Genomic DNA, 25,744 nt, shown 5'->3' with positions numbered 1-25,744 from the left:
ACAGCCCAATCTTACCACAATCACTAAAGACACAACAGTCCTCAGTGAGTGCCTACCTGAGCATGACTCTCTAAGTTAAAGAGACCCAGTCCTGATTCCCTAACAGTTTACAATCTAAACTAGAAAACATAATCAGGGCCAAGATACTGAAGGTAATAAACACTAAACAAGCTAATTAGAAGGAAAATGCATAACAACTGATCCACTTTGACAATTAAGGAGGTTTCTTATTAAACACAAAATCTAATTTTTACAGTACCTTCTATTATTGCTTTCTTTTATGGTTACTGGTTTTTGTTTTTTGTTTGTTTTTCTGAGACGGAATCTCACTCTTGTCGCCCAGGCTGGAGTGCAGCGGTGCAATCTTGGCTCACTGCAACCTCTGGCCTCCCGGGTTCAAGTGATTCTCCTGCCTCAGCCTCCTGAGGAGCTGGGATTACGGGTGCCCACCACCACACCCTGCTAATTTTTATACTTTTAGTAGAGACAGAGTTTCGCCATGTTGGCCAGGCTAGTCTCGAACTCCCAACCTCAGGTGATCTGCCCACCTCGGCCAAAGTGCTGGGATTACAGGTGTAAGCCACCATGACTGGCCTGTTTTGTAAAGAGTATAATCAAACTAAAAACCATATTACAAAAGGAAATAATAAAATAATGAGCCTATTAAATAAGCCCTCCCAAAAAAGCAAACCTCTAAAATCAGGAGTCCAATGGACATGCATTCATCAAGTCTCTCTAATTGTAGAATGTATTTGGCTGGTTGGTTGGCTGGCTGGTTGGCTGGTTGACATGTAACACCCTGCACAATGTTCTACACAGAACATTCCTGGAGTGACACTGCTGATTACAGCACCCAGTAGCTTAGTGTGTTTCTTTGCCTCAGAAACCTCACATATTTATACCAATTCCATTCTCAAATGGAACTATGCACTGATATATACTGCAGCCACAGAGGTATAATACAGCCATTCAAATCTAGACAACACTTTAAAAATTTAAACACTAACAGGACTTCTAAATAAATTTACTTCATCTCATTTTTATCAAAGTAAATCACACAGAAACACGACATGTGCCCCACCTTAAGAATCTGTCCTCCTTCTGGGTATCTTCTCAAAACGTCCTTGAGAAAATCAACAAGTGGTGGAGTTGTCTGACCAAATCGACCTACAATACCGAACACATTTTAAATGAGTTAGAAAAAAAATCCCATGACCTGTCACCAATTCGTGACTTGAATCCGAGATATAGCATAACTATATAAGATACAGCTGCATATATCTCACTGCAGCACTCTGGTACACAAATCTACCTGACTAAGCAATTCAGCAGAAAGCAAAGCAGATTCAATTTTATCAAATCTCAAGATTTTTAAACTGGACTACAAATAAGCATTCAAAAAATGTTCAAAAATATAGTAACTATTATTAATTCAAAAACAGGAGCATGGTGCAGTGGGGAGGAGTGTTACTATTTTCCAAAGTGAATAAAATTAATGGTGTTATTTTGTGGCTCTTTGCCACAAATAATAAGCCAGAGATAGTGATGCCTATTATCATATTCTTAATATTCTCAAATTTAGCCAGAGTTCTGATTGTTGTAAAATTCAGCAGTCACTGTCTCAATGGCTCTCCACTTCAAGTACCCTCAAGCCTTGCCTAAACTAGATATTCTTACACCAACTGACCAGGCCACCTTCAGAGGTGACAGGAGGCTGTAGGAAGAATGAGAAAAAGGGAAGTAATGCCTCAAACACACAGCATTTCAAAAATCTGTTTATCAGTAAAAAGAAATCTCTGCTTTAAAAAGCAAAATTGTCACTATAAATTTATTTGCATCATTTCGGTACAACCATGCACTCAGGTCAAGGTCAAACAAGACTCTGTTTCCACAGACTTCTATCCCACTCATTCTTATAACTCAACTAGCTCCATCCGCGCTTGTCTTCCTCTTGCCCTGACATCTCCTCATTGTTTCCCAATGGTGTATGCTTTCATTTCACTTTTAAAACAATCTTTTTTAAAACAGCTTTATTGAGTACAACTGACATAAAAGCGCTGTAGATATTTATTTTGCAACTTGATGCATTTGGAGATAAGTATGTACCATGAAACCATCAAACTATCATTGTCAGCACCATAAACTTTTCCATCATCTCCAAAAGTTTCCTCCCATCTCCTCTGTTGTGCTTTTTTAAACTTTTATGGTAAGAGCACTTAACAGCAGATCTACCCTCTTAGCAAGTTTTAAAGCACACAATACAGTACTGTTACTCATGGGCCCTGTATTGTACAGTAGATCTCCAGATCTTATTTATTTGTATAGCAAACTTCGTACCCTTGACCCATACCTCCCCATTTCTCCCTCCCCCATCCTCTGGCAACCACCATTCTACTCCCTGCTTCTTTGTTAAAACTCAATCTTGGCCAGGAGTGGTGGTTCATGCCTGTAATACCAGCACTTCAGGAGTCCAAATCAGGTGGATCATTTGAGGTCAGGAATTTGAGACCACCCTGGCCAGCATGGTGAAACTCTATTAAAAATACAAAAATCAGCTGGGCATGGTGGCAGGCACCTGTAACTCCAGCTACTCGGGAGGCTGAGGCACGAGAATTACTTGAACAGAGGCCGAGGCACAAGAATCATTTGAACCCAGGAGGCAGAGGTTGCAGTGAGCCATGACTGCACCATTAAACTCAAGCTAGGGCAATACAGCAAGACTCAGTCTCAAAAAACTAACAAACTCAATCTTTATGCAACACAACATGGCATATACTTCTGGTAAAGTCAGTATTTTACCTCCCCCTTTTAAGCCTTTTGATTGAAGGTATACAAAAAGATGACAATTTTTAGAAGTCAGATCTCCAATCTTGATCCAGTCAGATAACTGAAAAAAAGATAAGAAGATTTATGAAAAACAATATAGTCTCTAATACTGTAAATTCAAAACATTCTATCGAATTTTTTCACTTAAGTAATGCTTGTTATATCTTAACAGAAAGTAAGTTGTCTGGAGAAGTGAATATTCCAGAGAACAGAGATTTAGTCAAAAACTTTCTTTAAAAATTTAAGGGATTAAAAGATTTTTCCTTAAGTGATTACAAATAGTTACAAATAAATATATTTCTCCATTAACACAATTTAAATTTTTAAATGATAAACCAGGATCATTAACATAAACAAAATCATTCTTCTGATCAACATTTCCAAAGTGTACTGCTAATAACAAGGCTTCATGAGATCTTAACACATATTAGAGGACCAAAAAGAATTCTGTTTTTAAATTAGTTGGAATAATTTGGTTTTCAGGAAACTTAACATATTCATACATATGGTAACTTTCTTAGAAACAATTATACTAAATAGTACTTCCCAAATTTTGGCAGAAGTTTTTTTCTTTATTATGAAAGAACACCCTATGGGGAAGTATTCCTAGACATATTTTGGAAAACACTGTTAAGTATTCCTAGACATATTTCGGGAAAAAACAAAAACAAAAAGTGTGATGCAGAATGAATGGAAGAATGAGGCTTCCCACAGCCTGAGCTACTTTGGTCTATAACTTTCCTGAAGAATGCCTTGAGGTTTGCTTTCTTTTTGGCAATTCTTCTGTTTCTCATAAAGGTAGGGTGCAGCATGTGCTACTGTAACCAACAGGAGCAGTATAACAGACGGCTTTTTTTGAAAAATAACATAAATAATCTGAAGCCCAATCAACCTTTTTCCCATCAGGGTCCCTCCCTCAGTGTTCCTACAGAGTGACCTCTCACAGGTCAACAATCTGCAAAACATGATTCAAAAGCTCACTAGAAGGATGACCTTCCTAATTGACCCTTCCCTGGCAGGGTGTGAAGGCCATCCCTTACCATTTCAAAATTCAATGCTTTTGACTATCCACCACATTCTCACACTGATGCCCTCCAAGGTTCTAAAGCTCAACCTGTTAAAAGGTGAACTCACTAACTTTCCTTCCAATACGCATCTCCTGTCTCTTCTGTATCTCAGTTAATAGTGTCACCATCTACCTAGACATTTCAGCTAGGACAAAGAAAGGACAGAGAAAATGTGTCTCTCCCTCCAAACCACATGTCCAATTAATCTCTGGATCCCGGCATGTCCATCCTCCAGTCTCTCTCAAATCTAACTTGCTCTTCACAATGTCCAGATGTACAGACTCTTAACATCTCTTGGATTTTTATAACAACTCCCCATCTGGTCTCCTTACTTTCTGTACATCATCTTCATTCTAGTCCCCATCTCTAAAACACAAAGCTGAGTTGGCTGTTACAGGTCCCAGCTTATAAAGCACTTTCACGCACATATTCCCACTAAACCTTAAAGCAAAACTATAAAACCTAGTTGACTCTTTGTTGCACAGGTACTTCGGCAAACAGAAAAAAAGACAGGAGGACCATTGTTCACAACAAAAATTTAGAAACAACCCAAATTCTGTGACATATAAATGACTATTATAGACCAATTTAACATGAATTAGCTAAACTGCACACAAATTTAGATGAATAATATGATTGCATAAGATAAGCTGGCTCTAAGTTGCTACATACAGAATGTTTCTTATAAAGTTTAAAAACAACTAAATGTAAATAGCATGTTGTTTAGGTTATATACTCAGGCTACACATACAAACATATATGCACATATATACACAAACATAACACATATCCGTATAAACATAATTATACACACACATGCACACATTTACAGAACTATTAAAACTACCAAAAAGGCACAAGAATACTCAGCCCAAAGGGGTAAGGGAAGAGAGACAGACATACAGGCTGGGGAGAAGATGCACAGAGGTAAGTACTGACACTGTTCTTGTTCTCTGGTTGAATGATATCATCATAAATGATCATTCTATTGTTAGTTAAATAATTATTAAAAGAAAACCCCAGCCTGGACAACACAGATGCTGTCTCTACTTTAAAAAAAGAAAAAAAGTTGTTTTTTTTGTTTTTTGAGACAGAGTCTCGCTCTGTCGCCCAGACTGGAGTGCAGTGGCGCAATCTTGGCTCACTGTAACCTCCACCTCCCAGGTTCAAGCGATTCTCCCGCCTCAGCGTCCCAAGTGGCTGAGACTACAAGCACATGCCACCACACTCAGCTAATATTTGTATTTTTAGTACAGACGGGGTATCATCCTGTTGGCCAGGATGGTCTCCATCTCCTGACCTCGTGATTTGCCCGCCTCAGTCTCCCAAAGTGCTGGGATTACAGGCATGAGCCACCACGCCTTGCCTAAAAGAAGTTTTTTTAATTAGCTGGATGCAGTGGTTTATACCAATACTCCCAGCTACTCAGGAGGCTGAGGCAGGAGGATTGCATGAGCCCAGGAGTTCGAGGCTGCAGTGAGCTAAAATCATGCCCCTGCACTCCACCCTGGGTGACAGAGGATGCACCTATAGACACCCTTCCTGGAACAATCCATGATAAGTGCAGCTTCACAGGGGGAAACACTCCCCAGTTTCAGGCCTGCAGGAGAGGCAGAGTCACAATTCCTCTCTACTTGCAACATCAACATTCCTACAGATGAAAAGAGGTGCCTATCTGATCTGAATAACTGGAACACTGGGACAGGAGTGAGGCTGTGAGGTAAAAGACAGCTTTCCTGCTGGCCTGGCAGGGGAGCTGAGGTAGCTCCTAGTCTTCACTCTGATAAAACCTCAGCACATCTAGATGAGGGCTCCCCCAGCCACCTTCTTCGAGCCTGGGACCTCTGCCCCCATTGAATATTGCATCTATCCACCTGCCTTAGCCACAACCAGTGCCTACCCAGGGATACCTCCCTTATAGGCCTGAAGCCTGAATCATCAACCAAGTAAATAAAATGCTGAAGAAAATTAAATAAATTAAGTGTATGCCAAGAGAAAATAAGATAAGCTTTAAGAGATCCCTGCCATTCCAACCCCATAGGAGACAGTGAATTTACCCATATCCGAAGTACAAAACTACTACAACCAGCATCTGAGAAAGCCAGTGCACAAAGATTCTCTATAACTAAGAACTCATGTAGAGTCTTCACCCCTAAAAGCACCAAGAATCAAATTAGACTAAAATAAACTACAAACATTAAAGTCCAATCCCTAAGAGGGAAAAAAAAGTTTAAAAAATTAATGTTATACTGTACAGTAGTGGCACAGCACACCTACTCCAAGACAAATCCCTCATGCATAGAACAGTATGTCTAACGCTGCGGCTCAATAAATGATAAGCATAATCTCAACAAATTTTACCAAACTACAGAAGGAGCAATGTGCCTGCCCAGCATCAGTTACTATCTCCAGCCTGACATCTCTCCCTTGAGTTTCAGTTCCAGATTTGCAGCTGCCTACTGAAATCACTATCTAGCAGAGACTTTAGGATCGTTTAGAATTAGCTTCATCTCATTCAGATTAGAAATAAAAAATCAGTCCCCAACACATGAATTAATTTGGCATCTGTTATATATACACAGGCAGGACAGGAAGTAGGACCTAAGGCACCCACTTCTCCATTTCCTGCAGTTTCCTAGATGCTTCTTTGCGTCTCACCAACAGCTGAACTATATATAAAAGCAAACTAGTCACCACACTTCCCCCTCTGTAGGTGCTTATCTCTAATGATTAAACCCTTATTTTCCTGGTCTGACTCAAAACTTGCCAACATTGTTGGCAAGACCTTCCACCTTATTCTACACCCATCCTCCACTTCCACATCCATATGGTACCAAACTGACCAAACTGTGGCAATTTTGCCTTTTACGAAGTCTCTTGTTTATCCTTTCCTTTGGTTTCACCTTCACAACCACAGTCCAGAACCTCATGATCTCATACCAAGACAAAAGGATCCTACTTAGACCCCTGTCTACCCACAGCCTCCAATCCCAAACACTCTACACACCCTGCCGCTTTCACCATCCCATAACCATGCTTTGCACAGACACCTGCAAAAACACTTCTAATGGCAAGGCTAGCCACAGCTGAGCCTTTCTAGGGGAAAGGCTCAGTTGACCACATCTAGGGGACAAGATAACCAAGTACAACCAGAGGAGGAACCAAAGAAGTGGGTACAGACCCAGGATAATGTTAAGAGATGTGGGCGGGCATGGAGAAAGGAGTAAGAATGACAAACTTTGCTCCTTCTCAAGTCTGTCTGAAGTCCTCAGTCAGCCTCTCCTCAACTGCCACCAAGGGGTCCATTCCTTCCAAAGAAGCTAAGGCCATGCTGGGGTGAGGCCCTCACTTCATCCAGTGACTAGCACCCGGCCCAGCTGCACTAGCCCAGCACTCGAATGCTTCTGTCTTAGTGCCTGCACTTGCAGACTCCACTGGGCCCTCATTTTTACACTAGGACGACGTGTCCATCATGGAGGTTAAGATCAATGCCCTCATTAAAGCGGTTGGGGGATATGCTGAACCTTTTTGGCGTGGCCTGTTTGCAGAGGCTCTGGCCAGCCAATGTCAATATCAGGAGCCTACTCTGCAATGTAAGGGCTGGAGGACCTGCTCTGGCAGCCAGTGCTTCATCCACAGGCGGTCCTGTCCCTCCACTGCTGCTGCTGCTCCAGCTGAGCAGAAGGAAGTGGACACAAAGAATCTGAGGACTCTGGTGATGACATGGCTTTGGACTTTTTGACCCAACCTCTTTTACAGCATGTTCAGTAAAAAGCTGAACTCTTTAAAAGAGTAAAAATAAATAATAAAGCCTTCAACCAAGTCAGTCTGCATGCCAATGAACACCTTGGGGAACTGATCAGGAGGACTGATCGATCGCCTGAGGAGCATGAAAACAAATAATAAATGTGTGTCAAGGAGGGCAAAGGACCAGAAAACTGACTCAAGTACGCAGAAGGTCAGGATTACACTGAAGGAGGAAAAATCACAGATACCAACTCCTTCATCGATAATATTTGTATCGGGTCGTAAGGAAGCCCAACATTTGAAATGTCATCCTATACATTCAAGTACTCCTTCAATTATTTGTTCAGCTCTTTGTGACTCTTTTAAATGCTGGAAATGATGTTATCGTATGTAGTTGTTTATTAGAATAAAAGAATTGTTTTAAAAGTTAACTGTCAGTAAAATGTCTTCAATTAAACTCCCCCTTCAAGAAAGCTACACAATTTTTACCAATCTTAAAGAATACATGACAATATGAAATATTCTCGTTTTCCAAAATTCTGACCTTCAAGTCATTTGCACTTTAGAAGTGTTAATATGTTTACTCCCCAAGATAATAGGTTCTATATTAAGTTATCTCTAAAGATTCTTTCAGTGCTAAATTTCTGAATCCAAAAATGGAGAAAAAACTTCCAAGATATCAAAGGTGAAGATACTGACAGCATTCCACTTAAACGTATTACATAAATAGAAAAAAATGAGTAATGATTAAGTCACTTCAATGATGATGCCTAAAAAAAACTTCTGACTACAATGCCCACCAAAAAACTGTCTTGAGTTTCAGAAAGTGAACATTCAGACGAAATGGGAGGGTTCGGGGTGGGGGATGCAAGTGGAAACGGCAAGGGATAAAAAGCCACAACTCGGGACAGGCACAGGCGGCCACGATGCCCGAGTCACTCGCGCCGCACGTCCCGCGCCCCGCGTGCCCGCCGTTTTTTCGCGCGGCGGAGCCCAGCCCAGCGCCCCCAGCCGCCGCCTACCTCGCGGCCGCCGTGCCACAGCCGCTGCTCCGGCACCGGGAAGCCGGTCTCGGCGAAGATGCGCTCCTTCACGTGGCGCGCGGTCCAGGACGCCTGCGCCGCCACGGTCCTGCAGCCCACGCAGCCGGGGAGCACGGTCACCCGGACCCACCTGTGGAAAGCAAAGGGACGCTCAGCCGGGCCGCGGCGACCACCCGCCCGCCCGGCGCCCGCCAGGCCGTGGCCCGCATTACCTCTCCCCCATCGCGGCGCCTCAGCCGCGGCTCGCGCCCGCCCCGGACGCAGTCGCCTGCTTACGGCCGGCCCCGCCGCGCCCATAGGCCCCACGCGGGCCGAGAAGACGGGATCCGCATGGCGCAGCCCCGGACGCAGCAGCCCGCGCTCAGGGGAAACGCGAGAGGAAGCCGCGGCGGCGGAGAAGCAGGCGGGGGCGGGGGCGGCGCGCTCACGGCCCACTCGGGGCCCTGCAGGCGCCGCCCGCGGGCACGCGCCCACCCGCCAGCACCGACAGCCGAGGACCCTCCCGCCCCGCCTCTCCCGCCCCCAAGGGAGCGCCCATCCAGGCCCCGCCCAGTCAGGCTCCGTCTTGCCCAATCCGGACAGTTAGCGAAGGAGCCACCCCACCCCATTCGCCCACCAGGCTCCGCCCGCCAGGGGGTGGCCTCCTCGCCCAATCCAGACAGTTAGCGAAGGAGCCGCCCCGTCCCACTCCCCCACCAGGCCCCGCCCTCCAGGCCCCGCCCCGCCTGCAGAGGCGCCTCTGCCAGAAGGCAAACGCAACAAGGGTATCTCCAGAGCGTACATCTAGAGGACAGGTGCATTGTCCCTTTTAGAGTTCAACAGTGCATTGAAATGCAGAACTAGACATTTCTAGGGCCTATGTCTCCTTCAACTCTTATTACTCTCATTCCATGGAAGCATCTCCAATAAGATCTATCGTGGCCTCCAAGAAGGGAACGTGCTGGTTACAGAACACAGGTATCTTCCATGATTTCGTTCTGTGTTCAGTTTTTGAGGCACAGAAGTAGGATCAGTGCCTCAGTTTGCTGGAGGAAGGCGAGCCAGCGACAAAGATCAGAATGCACACAAATGTATCCTATGACATGTTACAAATATTTGTAATTTATTTTGACAATACTATATTGTTGGTAGCCTGAATGTCTTCCCATCACAACTGCAAGCTCCTTGAAAGCAGGAACATCAGTCTTAGAGTTGATTAAATTGCCCCACGAAAAGGAAAGTTGCCTTGTAATTTGAAAGCTTGTGAAGCTTAGAGGTTTTGGGAAACCTCAGGCTGTTCCTTTGGCTTATTTCTCATAGGTATAGATGATACACATTGCCAAAAAAAAAGAAGCAACATCTATTAAGGCAATTCAAAGGCTACATCATGAAAAAGTAAACTTGTGTGCTTTTTTTTTCTTTCTTTCTTTTTTGAGACAGAGTCTCGCTCTGTGGCCAGGCTGTACTGCAGTGTCATGACAGTGGCATGATCTCAGCTCACTGCAACCTCCGCATCCTGGATTCAAGCGATTCTTGTGCCTCAGCCTCCCGAGTAGCTGGGACGCACCACCATATCCTGCTAATTTTTGTATTTTTAGTAAAGACAGGGTTTCGCCATGTTGGCCAGGATGGTCTCGATCTCCTGGCCTTGTAATCTGCCCACCTCGGCCTCCCAAAGTCCTGGGATTACAGACGTGAGCCATAGCACTGGGCCTTGTGCTTCTTGTTTTAAATACCTTGAGTAGAACAGAATTAAATTTTAGAGTTGTCACCAAAAATAGATAATAATTAAATTGCCACTTCTCCCTTTCCCCCAAAAAATATTATTACTCAGAGCTCATCATCAGTAGTAAATACATAGAATGTCCTATAGCTGTTCCATCTTTCTTACCACAGTTAAAAAGGGAATGATGGAAGTCATGCATGCCTCTTCCTACTTGGGAAAAGTAAGTAAATATGCTCTGCCAATTAGAGGAGAATATGGTGATTCAATATAAAGACAAGGCCAGAAAGCCCTAAAGGGCAAATATGTACTTCTTTGCTGGGCGCAGTGGCTCACATCTGTAATACCAGCACTTTGGGAGGCCAAGGTGGGTGGATCACTTGAGGTCAGGAGTTTGAGACCAGCCTGGCCAAAATGGTGATACCCTGTCTCTACTAAAAATACAAAATTTTTCTGGGTGTGGTGGCACACACCTGTAAGCCCAGCTACTTGGGAGGCTGAGGCAGGAGAACTGCTTGAACCCAGGAGGTGAAGGTTGCAGTGAACCAAAATCCCACCACTGCACTCCAGCCTTGGCAACAGAATGAGACTCTGCCTCCAAAAAAAAGTGTACTTCTGTAATCAAACAATACTGTACAAGCAAACATATTAGGATATCAACAAATGGAAAGGGTATGAGCTCTCTTCTATCAAGTGACCTCTCTCTCTGGGCCACGCAGCTGTCCCCAAGGCCTGGAAACCAGCTCTTGCCCTAGCGTCAAAGCATAACCAGGACAAATCCTTCACCCCTAAATCCTTCAATTAAAAGACTTCGCAATAAACTCCTGGTTCTACACTGTTTCTCGGGAGTCAAGCAAACAGAATGTGATGACAGTGGAACTTAGGGGTGGGGGTAAAGACTTGAGAGGGAAAGGATGACTTCACCAAGAGGTATTCACTTGAAGTAGATCGGATGCCTCTGGGGAAGGAGGCGGGTGGGAAGAAACTTTGAACATCTAAAATTCAAAGTGTCTTCAGGATGCATTTGAAAGGGTTACTCGGCAGGGGAAATACAGAATGCCAAGAATACCACAATGAATGAAACGAAGTCCCTAAGTAGTTGTTTAATAAGGACAGAATTTCAGTTTTACAAGATGGAAGACTCCTAGAGATGGATGGTATTGATGTTTGCACATTATGAATATATTTTAAATCACTGAACTGTGTACTTTAAAATGGTCGATATGGTAAATTGTATGTGTATTTTACAATTTAAAAATACTAATTTTTTAATGGTAGCTCAGAAACACTAAAAAAAAATTGATGAGAAACACAGATGAACTTGGACAACTAGTAATTGAACAAGACCAAAGTGACAAAATGTTGCTAACAAGGCATTCATCATCAATCTTACGGAGAGAGTCCCCGTATTCTGTGGGTTTTGTTTTCCAGTTTCTAAGCATACAATGATGGTTTCTAGCGTATGTTATTCAATACGTGACAGGATTATTTTGACAAAAACCATCACGAAGTACATGAGTTCCCTCAAAAAAGAAGTAGGAATCCAGACCTTGAGGGTCAGAGGGGTGAAATGACCTGCCCAAAGGCACAGCTGGGAAGTGGCAGAGCAGGACAGGCAACAGGTCAGACTCCAGCTGCAGGCTCTTCCCATCCCATCAAGGCCTAGACTCACAGTAGTTATTAAATCAATATTGTCCTTTTTTTTTTTTTTTTTTTTTGAGACAAGGTGTTGTTCCATTGCCCAGGCTGAAGTGCAGTGGCATATTACAGCTCTCTGCAGCCTCCACCTCCTGGGCTCAAGTGATCCTCCCACTTCAGCGTCCAGAGTCACTGGGACAACAGGTGCGCACCACTATACCTGATTAATTATTTTATTTTTTATAGGGACAGGGTCTCCCTGTGTTGCCCAGACTATACTCAATAATATATTTTATTAAAGACAAAAAATAACCAAAGCCCCTAATCTCCTGCTTACATTCTGGGAAAGGAAGACAAACGATAAACATACAGACAAATAATATATAAATTCCTCCTATGATGTCAGATAGGAAGAAGTACTATTTAAGGGGGCAGGGCAAGATAACAGAGCAAAGAAGACAGGTGGTTAGAGAGCTCCTTTGAGCAGAGGCCTGTGTAAAATGCAGGAAGCTGATATTGTCCAGGAAAAGCCTGTGTGAGAAACAAGGGGCCCAAAGCAGCTGCTGCGGTTCACACTCTCACCGTCTTTGCTCCACATCAGCATAACTGCCTCCTCCAGTTTCCTCCTCTCCAATTCATTTCCCAAACTGCCACAAAGCCAGGTTTGGAATTGGTGTCTATGTTGTTTCTCACAACCTAAAAGAGGTCTTAACACAAGATAGGTGCGCTGAGTCATAATGAACTGTTATCACTGGTGGACGCTGGCCATGGGACTTCCAACTGTCAGTGCCCAGAGAGGTCTGCACAAGATAAATGAGAAGAAGCCTCCATATTTCCACGGGGCTCCTGTCATTCCTGAAAGGCCCCGTGCAGGTATGGTAGGACGCACACAGCAATCGGGAGAGGGATGGCAGGTGGCATCCCAGACCCATGATGGCAGAGCAGAATAGAATGTCACATGGCGCCATTCATAACTTTTGCCTCAGGTGGCAGAAAGCCACACATCTCTACACTTATCTAAAAGAAACTCTTAGCCCTGTGCTACTAACCTCGCTGTATTTGATAAACCCTCTCCATTACAGCTTCCCATCAGATTCACTTCATCTTGAAAGAACAGACAAGTGATTTTCCCAAGTCGGCTTTACTGGTTTCCCACTGGCTTTCTCTTTATGCTTCCCTGGGGCACTCCCACACCTCCCCTCTCCCCGCACTCTGTTCCCCACACAACCTCCCCCTGCCCACCAGTGGCTCCTTTCTCCTGTCCTTAGGTTTCTATGGGAACAAATATTCAACTACAAATACTGTTTGGACAATTTTGAGTTCAGCACATGATGATATGTGAAATAAATTGGTGATCCAATAAATTGGTGATCCAAATGAATTGGATCACCAGGAAAGAAGACTGCAGGTGGCACCTTGAGGAAGACTGAGCAGCCTTGAGAAGACTGCAGGTGGTACCTTCAGGGAGTTGTGGCTAGACAGAACTAGAGCAAAATCACTAAGTGGAGAGCCGAAGATGAAAAATTCTGCACCTGGAGCTTCCATGTCACTCAGAGTGAGAGGCAGAGACCTTAGCTTACAAGGCCTTAGTGGCCAGTCCTGCTCTTCGCGGCCTCGTCCCCCATACCCCCAGCTCACTCCACCACAGACACACTTGGCACGCTTCGGTTCTTGAACAGCAAAGCCCGCACCCTGGCCCAGCTCTGTGCACTTGCTATTCCCCTGGCTTTGCCCAATCTTCTTCCAGATGGCACTTCTCACTCCCTCAGCTCCTTCATGTCTGCACTCAGGTGTCATCTTTTCCTGGAGGCCTTCCAAGAAATCACGACATTCCCAATGCCGTTCCAGTACTTCTCACCCCCTCTACTCACCTGATACCTCTCCACAGTACGCATCACCTGATATGTTCAGTTATTTCTCTATACAGCGTCTATCTCAACCCACTATGTTGTATGCTCCATAAGAGCAAAGCCACGGTGTAATTCGCCACTCTCTCCCCAGCACCTAGAATATAGGGCCTGGCATACGTAATGTCTTAGTCCGCTCAGGATGCCATAACAAAATGTCATCAACCGAGTGTCTTACACAACAGAATTTTATTCCTCACAGTTCTGGAGGCTGTAAGTCCAAGATCAAGGTCCAGGTAAGGCATATTTTATTCTGATGCCTCTTCTGTTGATTTTGCTCACACGACCCCTTCTTTGTGTGAGTGTAGGGAAAGAGAAGAAGCAAGCGCTCTGGAGCGTCTTCTTATAGGGGTACCATTCCGTTACAGAGGCCCCACCCTCATGATCTCATCTAACCCAATCGCCTCCCACATGCCTACCTCCCAATACCATCCCATCAAAGGTTAGGGCTTCTGCATATCAATGGTGGAGGGGCACAAACATTCAGTCCGTACCACCAAAGGTACTCAATAAATATTTCTGAATTTGTGAAGGAATGAATGTTCGCTCCTGCCTGCACCCTGGACTTCCAGGCCTGACAGCCTGGATATCTGTGCCTCTCTGCCATTGTACTATTCTTGGTTTTCTTGGAAGAAAAACTACAAACTCATGGTAGAATTCGATGGAGTAGTGAATCATGCTACAATATGGGGGACCCTTGCAGACGTTCTGCTAAGTGAAGGAAGCCAGTCACTGAAGACCACTTATTGTCTGATTCCATATATATGACATGTGCAGAATTGGCAAAACCATAGACAGAAAGTGGTTTAGTGGGGCTGTGGGGAGAGGGAATGAGAAGGCAGTGCTAAGGGGTGTAGAGTTTCTTTCGGGGATGGTGGAAATGTTCTGGAATTAGACAGTGGTGAAATGTGCACAATTTTGCAAACATCCTTAAAGCTGGCTGAATTGTACCCTTTAAAATGGTAAATTTTATGGTATGTGAATTACACCTGAAGCAAATTAACAATGTAGCTGATGTGAATGCAAAGGCTTTTCCTGGACCACCTCTGGGCCCAAAACCATCTGAATGAAAACACGGAATGAAAAACCTTGATTTTTCTGTGGAGCCTAGTGGTTGGCTTGTTAATTTCACTCTCTCCCTACGGTACTCTCAGTCTACTCCAGAGTGGTCAGAACGGACATCTTTGCTCCCAAATACATACATCAGCAGGATAAAGTAAAATCTTATCAGAACATCCAGTGTGCTCCACTTGCCTTTCCTCCCCACCACGTTTGCAGCCAGGCTCCAGCTTCACATTCACTCTCGGAGCTCTCCTATGGCCTGTGCCTATGTGTTCCTTCCTTCCCCGGTGCCCACTCATCCTTCAGATTCAATCTCAACCCCAGCGTCTGTGGCGGGGGGGTGGGGGGGGTGGGGGGGGAGGGGGCCAGATGCTCCAAGAGGCACCAGCACTGCGAGCCTCCCGTCCACTCCCTGGCCCGCTCCTCCTGGCCTTGTCTCCTTCTGAGCCAGGAGTGAACCAAGTACAGGGCGCCTGGATCCCGGCTCCAACATCCCTGCCTGGCACGGAGAAGTCCCAAGACTAGATCTTCTGTGGGATATTCCCCTGGTCCAAGTGGAATTTATTGGACAGGCCACATTCAATCACCATACACCAGAAAAATGACAAAACTTTTCTTCTCTTTGTGCTCAGGTAGACACAATTGCTTTGCTTTTGTTTTTAGCAACATTAAACATGCTTTGGGAAATGAGGTCATGTTTCTGAGTCAGCATTTCTGCCTTTTCTCCTTCCAAAGAGGGCATTATGAATTCCCTAGAGTGCTGTACACATTAGGAGAAAACAGGATTGTACAGACTTTACACGATGCCTTTGAATCTACTGGTCATTTATAATGAGAGTTTGTTGTCTGGTTGCCAGAAATCCTGGGTTATTCAAAGACAGCTCTGCCAAAGCAAAATTAACCAGTGAGAGCTGGAAATACAGTCATGGTTACATAAGTCAGTGAGTAATTCAAGAGGACTTAGCATTAGAAAGGAAAAACGTGACTCAGGCTTCTGGATAGTGTAGGGACACGTCTTGAGCTGCACCCACCATTTCAAGGACCATTAAAACCACATGAGGTTTGTGAGTTCCTCTTACATCTATGACCATTAAGCATCCTCTCTTGCAACATTTTTTTTTTTTTTTGATAGAGTCTCCCTCCATCTCCCAGGCTGGAGTGCAGTGACACGGTCTTGGCTCACCGCAACCTCCACCTCCCGGATTCAAGCGATTCTCCTGCCTCAGCCTCCCTAATAGCTGGGACTACAGGCGCGTGCCACCATGCTCGGCTAATTTTGATGTTTTTTAGTAAAGACAGGGTTTCACCAGATTGGCCAGGCTGGTCTCCTGACCCCATGATCTGCCTGCCTTGGCCTCCCAAAGTGCTGGGATTACAGGCATGAGCTACCACATGCCCGGCCAATAAGAAGTGTTTGATGCCTACTAAGAGCTCAACTAGTGACAGCTTTATTATTATTGCTGCTATTATTCAGTCTCCTTACAGGCAGAGGTGTTGCTGTTATTCCCATCATCTTCACTTTCTCGGCACCCAGGAGAGTGTCGGCCCCACAAGCAACGTGAGCAGTTAACGTTTACTGAACTCCACAGAACTGGGGACAGGGTGAAGAAAAGACTAGGGCACATAGGAGAGGGAGGCGAGGTTGAGGTGAAGAGATTTGAGGTGCACAAGACTCCCTTTGCCTGCTCCCCATATTTTCCAGCACTGGCCTTGAGTGTTCAGGTGCCAGTGCAGAAGGAAAGGAAGAGGAAGAAGAAGCCCGGAGTAAGGGGAGCGCGAGGAACCCACCCTCGTGTAATTTCTGCCTGGCTGCTGTGCCATGAGGTGAGCAGTCCCTGAGCACAGGAACCGGGCTCCTTTGTTAGGACACCAGTGCCCAGCACTGAGTGGGTACTTCACAATTTATGACATGAATGAATAGGAGAGGAACTGAGCACCTGCTAGGTCAGTGCCTCCTGCCACCTCACAATAAGCCTGGAAGGAAGGTGGTACCATGTCCAGCTATACAAGTGAGAAAGTGAGTTTAGAGCCGTGATCTGTCCAAGCTCTCCCAGCAGCAGGCGCGAGAGCTGAGGTCGCACCCTCGATGCACTACCAGGGAGCCCGGTAGAGAACAGAGAGGGGCAGAACATCAAGAGCAACTCAGAAAAATAAAGGAAAAGCAGAGAGGAGATGAACTAATTGGAAGAGCAGCAAGTCAGAAGACACAGAAAAAAGGAGCAAGTGCATTAGAGTGTATTTTGGCATTTTTTGCTCTATTCCCTTTTTATACTGTTTCCTTTTTTTCAATGTAATCAGTTTTATGATGGAGTGTTTCACAAGTTTATGTCATAAGTTTCCTACTATTGTATCTGGAGCTGAGCTTCTATTAAAATGCACTAATTATTAGCATGGATTCAGTTTAATCTACATGCTGCTATAGCCAGCTCACTCTCTTTCCATATGTTCTATAAGATGTTGCAAGAGCCAGGTGTGGTGGCTCATGCCTGTAATTCCAGCACTTTGGGAGACCAAGGCAGGCAGATCACCTAAGGTCAGGAGTTCGAGACCAGCCTGGCCAACGTGGTGAAACTCTGTCTCTACTATAAATACAAAAATTAGCCAGGCGTGGTAGCACACACCTGTAATCCCAGCTACTTGGGAGGCTGAGTCACGAGAACTCCTTGAACCCTGGACATCAAGACTGTGCCACTGAACTCCAGCCTGGGTGACAGAGTAAGACCCATCTCAAAAAAAATGCTTATTATTTAACCTTAAATGCTTTATAAACACTATCTTATTTAATTTTCACTAAAATCTTAAGAGGCATTATTGTTTCTACTTTACACATGATGAAAGAGAGAGTCAGGAGCATTATAATTAGAGTAAAGTGACTGAAATCAACCCTTTGCTTGAGATTCTAAAGACCATGCTCAGCACTCATCAGGGCCCAGTGTTCAGAGGTGTCTCCTGGGGCTTGTCACTGTTTTGTGGATTCCAGTGCTTGGCAGTCTTACAGTCTGGCCAGACATGGACAGCACAAAGTGCATGCACACACACACACACACACACACACACACACACACAGGCAAACACTCCTACTAACCTACATAGGATCAATATACAAGCATGAATTACAGAATAGAGATACATACATTCAGCAAAAAATGTGTGATCTACTTCTCTTCAGTTAATTACAGTCACAAATGAGGATGGAGTTGCTTGTCTAAAAACACACTGCCCTTTATTTCATTTTGAGGTGGCTGTCTCGATAGAATCCCTAGAAGTTAATTTGATTAAACTAACATCCTCTGGTCAGAAGTAATTGAGAAACATGAGTTTATTTATCATATTTTATTTTTACTGTTACTTGCTTGCATTCATTAAAGATTTTTAAAAATAAAAACAATTTTTTAAATCCCATTTCTAAATATTTGGACTTAGGGTGATATTGTCAATGACCAGTTCAATGGGTTATCATTATTTTATTGCTGTGCAGAGCCTTTGCCACAATAACTTGGAAAAATGAATCATAGAAACCCTATCCACAAAATGACAGGTTTTTGCACTTGTGAAGAATAACATCCAATTTATTTTCTTTGCCTATTACTAAAAGAGAAGCGTGCTACAGTCTTCCTCAAACAGATGAGATTATAAACGGCTGCACGCATTTGCTGTTCTGTAGAACAATTATAGTAGTTGGCAGGCATCCACCACTGGAGGGGACACAAAGAAAAGGCCAGTTAGAAATAGGTCAGGGGAGTTTTGGGTTTTTGGGGGTTTTTGTTTTGTTTTGTCTTGAGATGGAGTCTCACTTCGTTGCCCAGGCTGGAGTGCAGTGGTGCGATCTTGGCTCACTGCAACCTCTGCCTCCCAGACTCAAGCAATTCTTCTACCTTAGCCTCCCAGGTAGCTGGGATTACAGGCACCTGATACCATGCCTGGCTAATTTTTTGTAGGTCAGGGGAGATTTTAAAGGAAAATTGGGAATGGATCCATGAAAAGCAAAATGGACTTTCTGTTATTATAACTGAATTGAAGCTTCATCTGTTAAAATCTTACATTTTGCTCATTCCCCAAACCACTTCAAATGTTTTCTTGATAGAGTTGCTTAGGACAGATTAGATAGTTATAAAATGACAAAAAAGTATTTATTTGTTCATTGATTATAAAAGTGGATGTTTTCGAATCATCAAGAACAAAATTGTTTAATCAGGGAAGCAAATAATAATAATATTCAAATGTATATTTTATTCAGGACTCAACAAATCCTAAATCTAAACAAATCATGATTGTTCACTATTTCTATAATCTTTATAAATATAATGCCTAAGTGAGTTACATAAAGCACTCATAAATTTGAAAACCATGTAGGACAGAGAATATAGCTCAGTAGACATACTCTTTTTTTTGAGATGGAGTCTTGCTTTTCTGCCAGGCTGGAGTGCAGTGGTGTGATCGTGGGTCACTGAAGCCTCGAACTCCTGGGCTGAAGTGATCTTCCCACCTCAGTCTCCTGAGTAACTGGGAGTACAGGCGTGCACTACCATGCAGAGCTTATTTTATTTTATTTTATTATTTTATTTTATTTTGGTAGAGACGAGGTCTCACCATGTTGCCCAGGCTGGATAGAAGACATACTTTAAAATTCATTGGTAATTAAAACTGTGATATGTATGTTTGGCTTTTAAGCCTTTGTCACTTTTCCAGTTTTCTAACTATTTTCCAGTTTGGTTTAAATAATCTGAAGATATTATAACTACAAAATTAATATTGCAAGTAATAAAGGTTGGTGATTCTCAGCAAACCCTCTACCGACACATCCAATCGGCCACCACATGAAAGTGTTTGGCCATGATAAACATCGTTTGGCTCCACTGCCGCCTCCTGCTGGTGTTGACGCAGCTCCCTCCTGTGCCTTACTCAAACCACCGCTCAGGGCCCCAGCTGTTCTCACTGCCCCACAGCCTTTCTTCTCCAATTGACCCTTCATGTTACCATCAAGTTATCGTTCAAATGAGGGTGACTAAATCCCTCCCCAGCATCAAGATATTTTTGGTAGTTCAAGTTACCTTTATTGTAATGTCCAAATGCTTAGCCAGCCTTGTAGGCGTGAGCCGTGCAGGCGTGTTCATGTCTCTGTACTTCTTTTTTTGTACTTTCTCAACCCATTCTGCTTTTTTCCCGCAGCATCTGTCTCCTCCCTCCATGTTCAAGTTTGATGGTCCACACTTGATAGCCCCACTCAAATGTCACTTCAGCTATAAAACCACCTCTCTCCCCCTGACACTGTTTAAGGAAAAATGGCAGTAAGTCCAGGACAAATGACACATACGTCTCCTTTCTTAACCTCTCTGGATACTTTGTATATCCCCCCATCCCAGCTCTTTCCATATGACATAAACCACGTATTTACCTGCTGTGTCCCCCACTCAGAGACAGTGAACCATTCAGGAGCAGAAAACATGTCTCTACATCCCTTGTCCACACCATCACCCTCTCCCCAGCCCCAGTGACTGGCACAGAACCCAACAAATGTTTGGGCAAATGAGGAAGGAGATCAGTAAGAAGGGTCATTGCAGGGTCTTTCTGTCGAGGGTTGGTAAAAAGCTAGAACTTCAACCTTAAATCTTGTAATGGAAGAATACTGATCTCATACTTAAGTGGTTAAGTGCATGAATGGGGTGTTGGAAACACTCCTTCAGATTTCAGGAGGTAGCAATAAAAGACATCAGAGCTGGGGGACGCAAATAACACTACTCATTTTTCACCCATCAATCAGTGCTCAAAGAACAGAAGGATTTCTCTAGCTGAGCCAATGCAAGATGACTTCCACCCTCAAGACATCTTCAGCATTTAACTTCCACTCACCAGTGACTACAAAGGAATGAATTGCATTTACTCATAAACTGTGGAAATCCCCCCTTGATCACAGCCTCTTGTATGTCACTCTGTGTTCCACATCATTCACTGCCGAATAAGTGAATGCAGTGATGTTCACGTGTGGCTTCTCGTGACCACTCACTACAAGCACTTATCATCTCTGTACAAATTTAAATTAGGGGAAGAAAAGGGAGTCCTTCTTAACTTTTCTGTTTTGGGTTCATTTCTTTAATAATTCTCTTACTGGACAGATATTAATAAATTGGTTATTGGAGAAAGTTGTGAGTTGATTTAGGATTTCACAGCAAACTCCATAACAGTTTTTCAAACCATAGGGAAGAGATGCACTCATTTACTTTATATTAGTTTGGAAGATGTAACAGTGAAGAAAACAGGACCCAAGGAGAGTTGGGATTCAGGCTGTGGAAGACCTGAGAATGAAGGAATGGTTGGCATTCGTGCAGGATCTAAAACTTTTTCTTTTTTTTTTGGCCAAAATTGTTATCATTTACTGAGCACAGGAATATCTCAGAAAATACTTCTCTGTAGCATGGGATGCTGTTTGATAGACAACATTTTACCCAGTAAAACTTCTATCTGGCCAGTCACAGTGGCTCACGCCTGTAATCCCAGCACTTTGTGAGGCCGAGGAGGGCAGATCACGAGGTCAGGTGTTTGAGACAAGCCTGGCCAATAGGGTAAAACCCCGTTTCTACTAAAAATACAAAAACATTGGCTGGGCATGGTGGTGCATGCCTGTAATCCCAGCTACTTGGGAGGCTGGAGCAGGAGAATCACTTGAACCACGGAGTCAGAGGTTGCAGTGAGCTGAGATCGTGCCACTGCACTACAGCCTAGGCAACAGAGCAAGACTCCGTCTCAAAAAAAAAGAACTTCTATCAAATTGGAGTCAATTCTCTCTGACCCTGCTGCTGCTTTATCAACCAACTTTCTGGAATATTCTAAATCTTTGTTGTCATTTCAACAATATTTCCAGCACCTTCGCTGGGAGTAATTTCATCTAAAGAAACCACTTTACTTTCTCATCTATGAAAAGCAGCTCCTCGTGCATTCAGGTTTTATTGTGGGATTGCAGCAACTCAGTCACATGGTCAGGCTCCACTGCTAATTCTAGTCCTTGCTGTTTCCACCACTTCTGTAGTTGATCCACAAGGGTTGGAATCAACTTTTTCCAAACTCCTGTTAATGTTGATATTTTGTGTTCTCAGCTCACTGCAACCTCTGCTTCCTGGGTTCAAGTGATTCTCCTGTCTCAGCCTTCCAAGTAGCTGGGAAGACAGGCATGTGCCACCATGCTTGGCTAATTTTGCATTTTTTGTAGAGGCAGGGTTTCATCATGTTGGTCAGGCTGGTTTCAAACTCCTCACCTCAGGTGATCCACCCACCTCGGCCACACAAAGTGCTGGGATTACAGGAGTGAGTCACTGCACCTGGTCAATCATGGATACTCTTAACAGAATCTAGAATGGTGAATCCTTTCCAGAAGGTTTTTAATTGACCTTGCCTAGATCCATCAGAGGAATCACTATCTATGGCAGCTATAGCCTCATAAAATATATTTCTTAAATAATAAGACTTGAAGGTCAAAATTATTCCTTGATCTGCGGGCTGCAGAATGGATGCTGTGCTAGCCATCAGGAAACAATAATTCATCTCCCTGTACTTCTCCATCAAAGCTCTTGGGTGGCCAGGTGCAATGTTAATGAGCAGTAATATTTTGAAAGAAATCTTTCTGAGCAGTTGGTCTCAACAATGGGCTCACAATATTCAGTAAACCATGCTCTAAACAGATGTGCTGTCATCCAGGCTTTGTAGTTTCATTTATAGAGCACAGGCAGAGTAGATTTAGCATAATTTTTTTTTTGAGATGGAGTCTCACTCTGTCACCCAGGCTGGAGTGCAGTGGTGCGATCTCAGTTCACTGCAACCTCCACCTCCAGGGTTCAAGTGATTCTCTTGCCTCAACCTCCTGAGTAGCTGAGATTACAGGCATATGCCACGATGCCTGGCTAATTTTTGTATTTTTAGTAGAGATGGAGTTTCACTATGTTGGTCAGGCTGGTCTCAAACTCCTGACCTCATGATTCACCCACCTCAGCCTCCCATAGTGCTGGGATTACAGGCATGAGCCACCCCGCCCAACCTGATTTAGCATAATTTTTAAGCACCCTAGGATCTTTGGAATGGTAAATGAACTTGGCTTCAAGTTAGTTACCAGCTGTATTAGCTCCTAACAAAAATCAACTTGTCCTTTGAAGCTAGGCATTGATTTTTCCTCTCTAGCTATGAAAGTCCTAGACGGCGTCTTCTTCCACTAGAAGGGTCTTTCATCTATATTGACAATCTGTTGTTTTGTGTAGTCACCTGCATTCGTTATGTTAGCTAGATCATCTGGAGATCTTGCTGAAGTTTCTCCATCAGCACGTGCTACTTCACCTTGCACTTTTATGTTATAAAGATTGTTTGTTTGTTTGTTTCTTTGAAACGGAGTCTTGCTCTGTCACCCAGGCTGGAGTGCAGTAGCGTGATCTCTGTTCACTGCAACCTGCACTTCTGGTTCAAGCGTTCCAGCAATTCTCCTGCCTCAGCCTCCCAAGTAGCTGGAACTACAGATGCGTGCCACCACTCCGGTAATTTTTTGTATTTCTATTAGAGACAGGGTTTTACCGTGTTAGCTAGGATGGTCTCGATATCCTGACCTCATGATCTGCCCACCTTGACCACCCAAAGTGCTGGGATTACAGGCATGAGCCACCACACCCAGCCCAAAGATGATTTTTCCTTAAACCTCATGAACCAACCTCTGGTAGCTTCAAACTCTTCTTCTGCAGCTTCTTCACCTTTCTCAGGCTTCACAGATTTGAAGAGAGTTAGGGCCTTGGTCTGGGTTAGGCTTTGGCTTAAGGGGATATTGTGACTGGTTTGATCTTCTATCCAGACCACTCAAATTGTTTCCTTATCAATAATAAGGCTATTTTGCTTTCTTATAATTTCTGTGTTCACTAGAGTAGCACTTTTAATTTCCTTCAAAAACACTGCCTTTGCATTCACAACTTGCCCGTTTGTCACAAGAGGTCCAGCTTTCACCCTGTCTTGGGTTTCTGCATGCCATGCACACTAAGCTTAATCATTCCTAGCTTTTTATTTCAGGTGAGAGATGTGCGACTCTTCCTTTCACCTGAACAGTTAGAGGCCATTGTAAGGTTATTAATTGGCCTAATTTCAATATTGTTTTGTCTTAGGGAAAAGGGATGCTTGCGGAGAGGGAGAGAGTCAGGGAACAGCCTGTCCGTAGGGCAGTCAGAGGACATACTGTTTATCGATTAAATTTACTGTATTATTTGGGCACAGTTTGTGGCACCTCAAAACAATTACAATAGTAACACCAGAGATTAGTAATCAAAGATCACCTAAGCTGGTACAATAATAATGAAAATGTTTAAATTATGAGAATTTCCAAAACGTGACACAGAGACATGCTAACAGAGCACATGCTGTTGGGAAAATGGTGCCAACAGACTTGCTGGATGCAGAGTTACCACAAACCTTCAATTTGTTGAAAACAAAATGTCTGTAAAAGAAATGAGGTATTCCTGGACTTGTCATTCTAAGGGCTTCACTACGACGCTGGAAGACCCTTTAGAGATTAGCTCGTCCTCTGGTCACCCTGACCATTTCTTTTTGGTCCTCATAGATGGCTGGCTTTTAAACCATTCATCTGGGAAGATGCCATTCACCTGTGTGGGGTGGTGGTTTGCATTCAGGTGATGCACTTATATGGTCTCAGGAGTTTACCCAATGGATAGCATGGTGAAGAGAATTCTGTTCCTTAGCAGGAATCTGCAACTTAATCTGTCCCTTAAGCTTCAAATCCACTTAGTGATTTTTTTTTTTTTTGACACAGAGTCTTGCTCTGTCACCAGGCTGTAGTGCAGTGGCACAATCTTGGCTCACTCCAACATTTGCCTCCTGGGTTCAAGTGAATCTCATGCCTCAGCCTCCCGAGTAGCTGGGATTACAGGCACACGCCACCACATCCAGCTAATTTTTGTATTTTTAGTAGAGATGGGGTTTCACCATGTTGGCCAGGGTGGTCTTGAACTCCTGACTTCGTGATCTGACCACCTCAGCCTCTCAAGGTGCTGGGATTACAGGCATGAGCCACCATGCCTGGCCATGACTTTTTAATTGTAATAAATAACATCTATAAAATATAATATGAGACAACCAACATGAAAGATTTTAAGGTGGAAAATATTGGTTACTCCATTTGAAAGACCTTTGAATTAAAACAAACCGCCATCAACTAGGCATGGTTTAAACAGTCAACTGTTTGGACACAGAGGATTAAGGTAACTTAATCCATGGAGAACCCACTTTTCGAATCAAAGCAATGGGCTAAAGAGCCCTAACCTAACCCCTGTCCAGTGTTCACTAAATGATTAAGTCAGGTATCACTAGCGAGATTTACTTTAAAAATGCATAGTAATAATTCCCTGTTCCAAAACAGGAAGTAAGGGTTAATAATAATCTCTTATTACAAATGATCTATGGATCCAGAGAATATGATGGTAAGATACTATTAAGTAGTAATGTGTGTAATCATCAGAGACGTGCATATTAAAACTACAACGAGATACCACTGTACCCCCAGCCAGAATGGCCATTATTAAAATGTTCAAAAAAACAATAGATATTGGCATGGATGCAGTGTAAAGGAACACTTACACACCGCTGATGGGAATGTAAATTAGTACAACCTCTATGGAAAACAGTATGGAGATTCCTTAACAAACTAAAAGTAGATCTGCCATTCAATCCAGCAATCCTGCTACTGGGTATCCCACCCAAAGGAAGAGAAGTCATTAT

The 25,744-nt window shown here is 43.7% G+C and overlaps 1 protein-coding gene across 3 annotated transcripts in view; it reads right to left on the bottom strand.

The window, feature by feature from the left end:
• SACS (sacsin molecular chaperone) overlaps positions 1–25,744 on the bottom strand; it is a 78,948-nt gene that overhangs the window by 38,728 nt on the left and 14,476 nt on the right. For 2 of the 3 annotated variants that reach the window (XM_012441508.3, XM_012441503.3), the window contains exons 2-3: positions 2,800–2,887; positions 1,082–1,167 (exon numbers count right to left, since the gene is read on the bottom strand). In XM_012441508.3, the coding sequence (XP_012296931.2) occupies positions 1,082–1,167; positions 2,800–2,887 (174 nt within the window). Of the gene's footprint in view, positions 1–1,081; positions 1,168–2,799; positions 2,888–8,662; positions 8,814–25,744 lie in introns of those variants that run through there. The other variant, XM_012441518.3, reaches the window with a different exon arrangement.

The sequence above is a fragment of the Aotus nancymaae genome, unplaced genomic scaffold (assembly GCF_030222135.1).
Source record: "Aotus nancymaae isolate 86718 unplaced genomic scaffold, 86718_ANA_hifiasm-v0.15.2.pri h1tg000009l, whole genome shotgun sequence".
Lineage (NCBI taxonomy): Eukaryota > Metazoa > Chordata > Mammalia > Primates > Aotidae > Aotus > Aotus nancymaae.
This window is presented reverse-complemented; position numbering and strand designations above follow the sequence as displayed.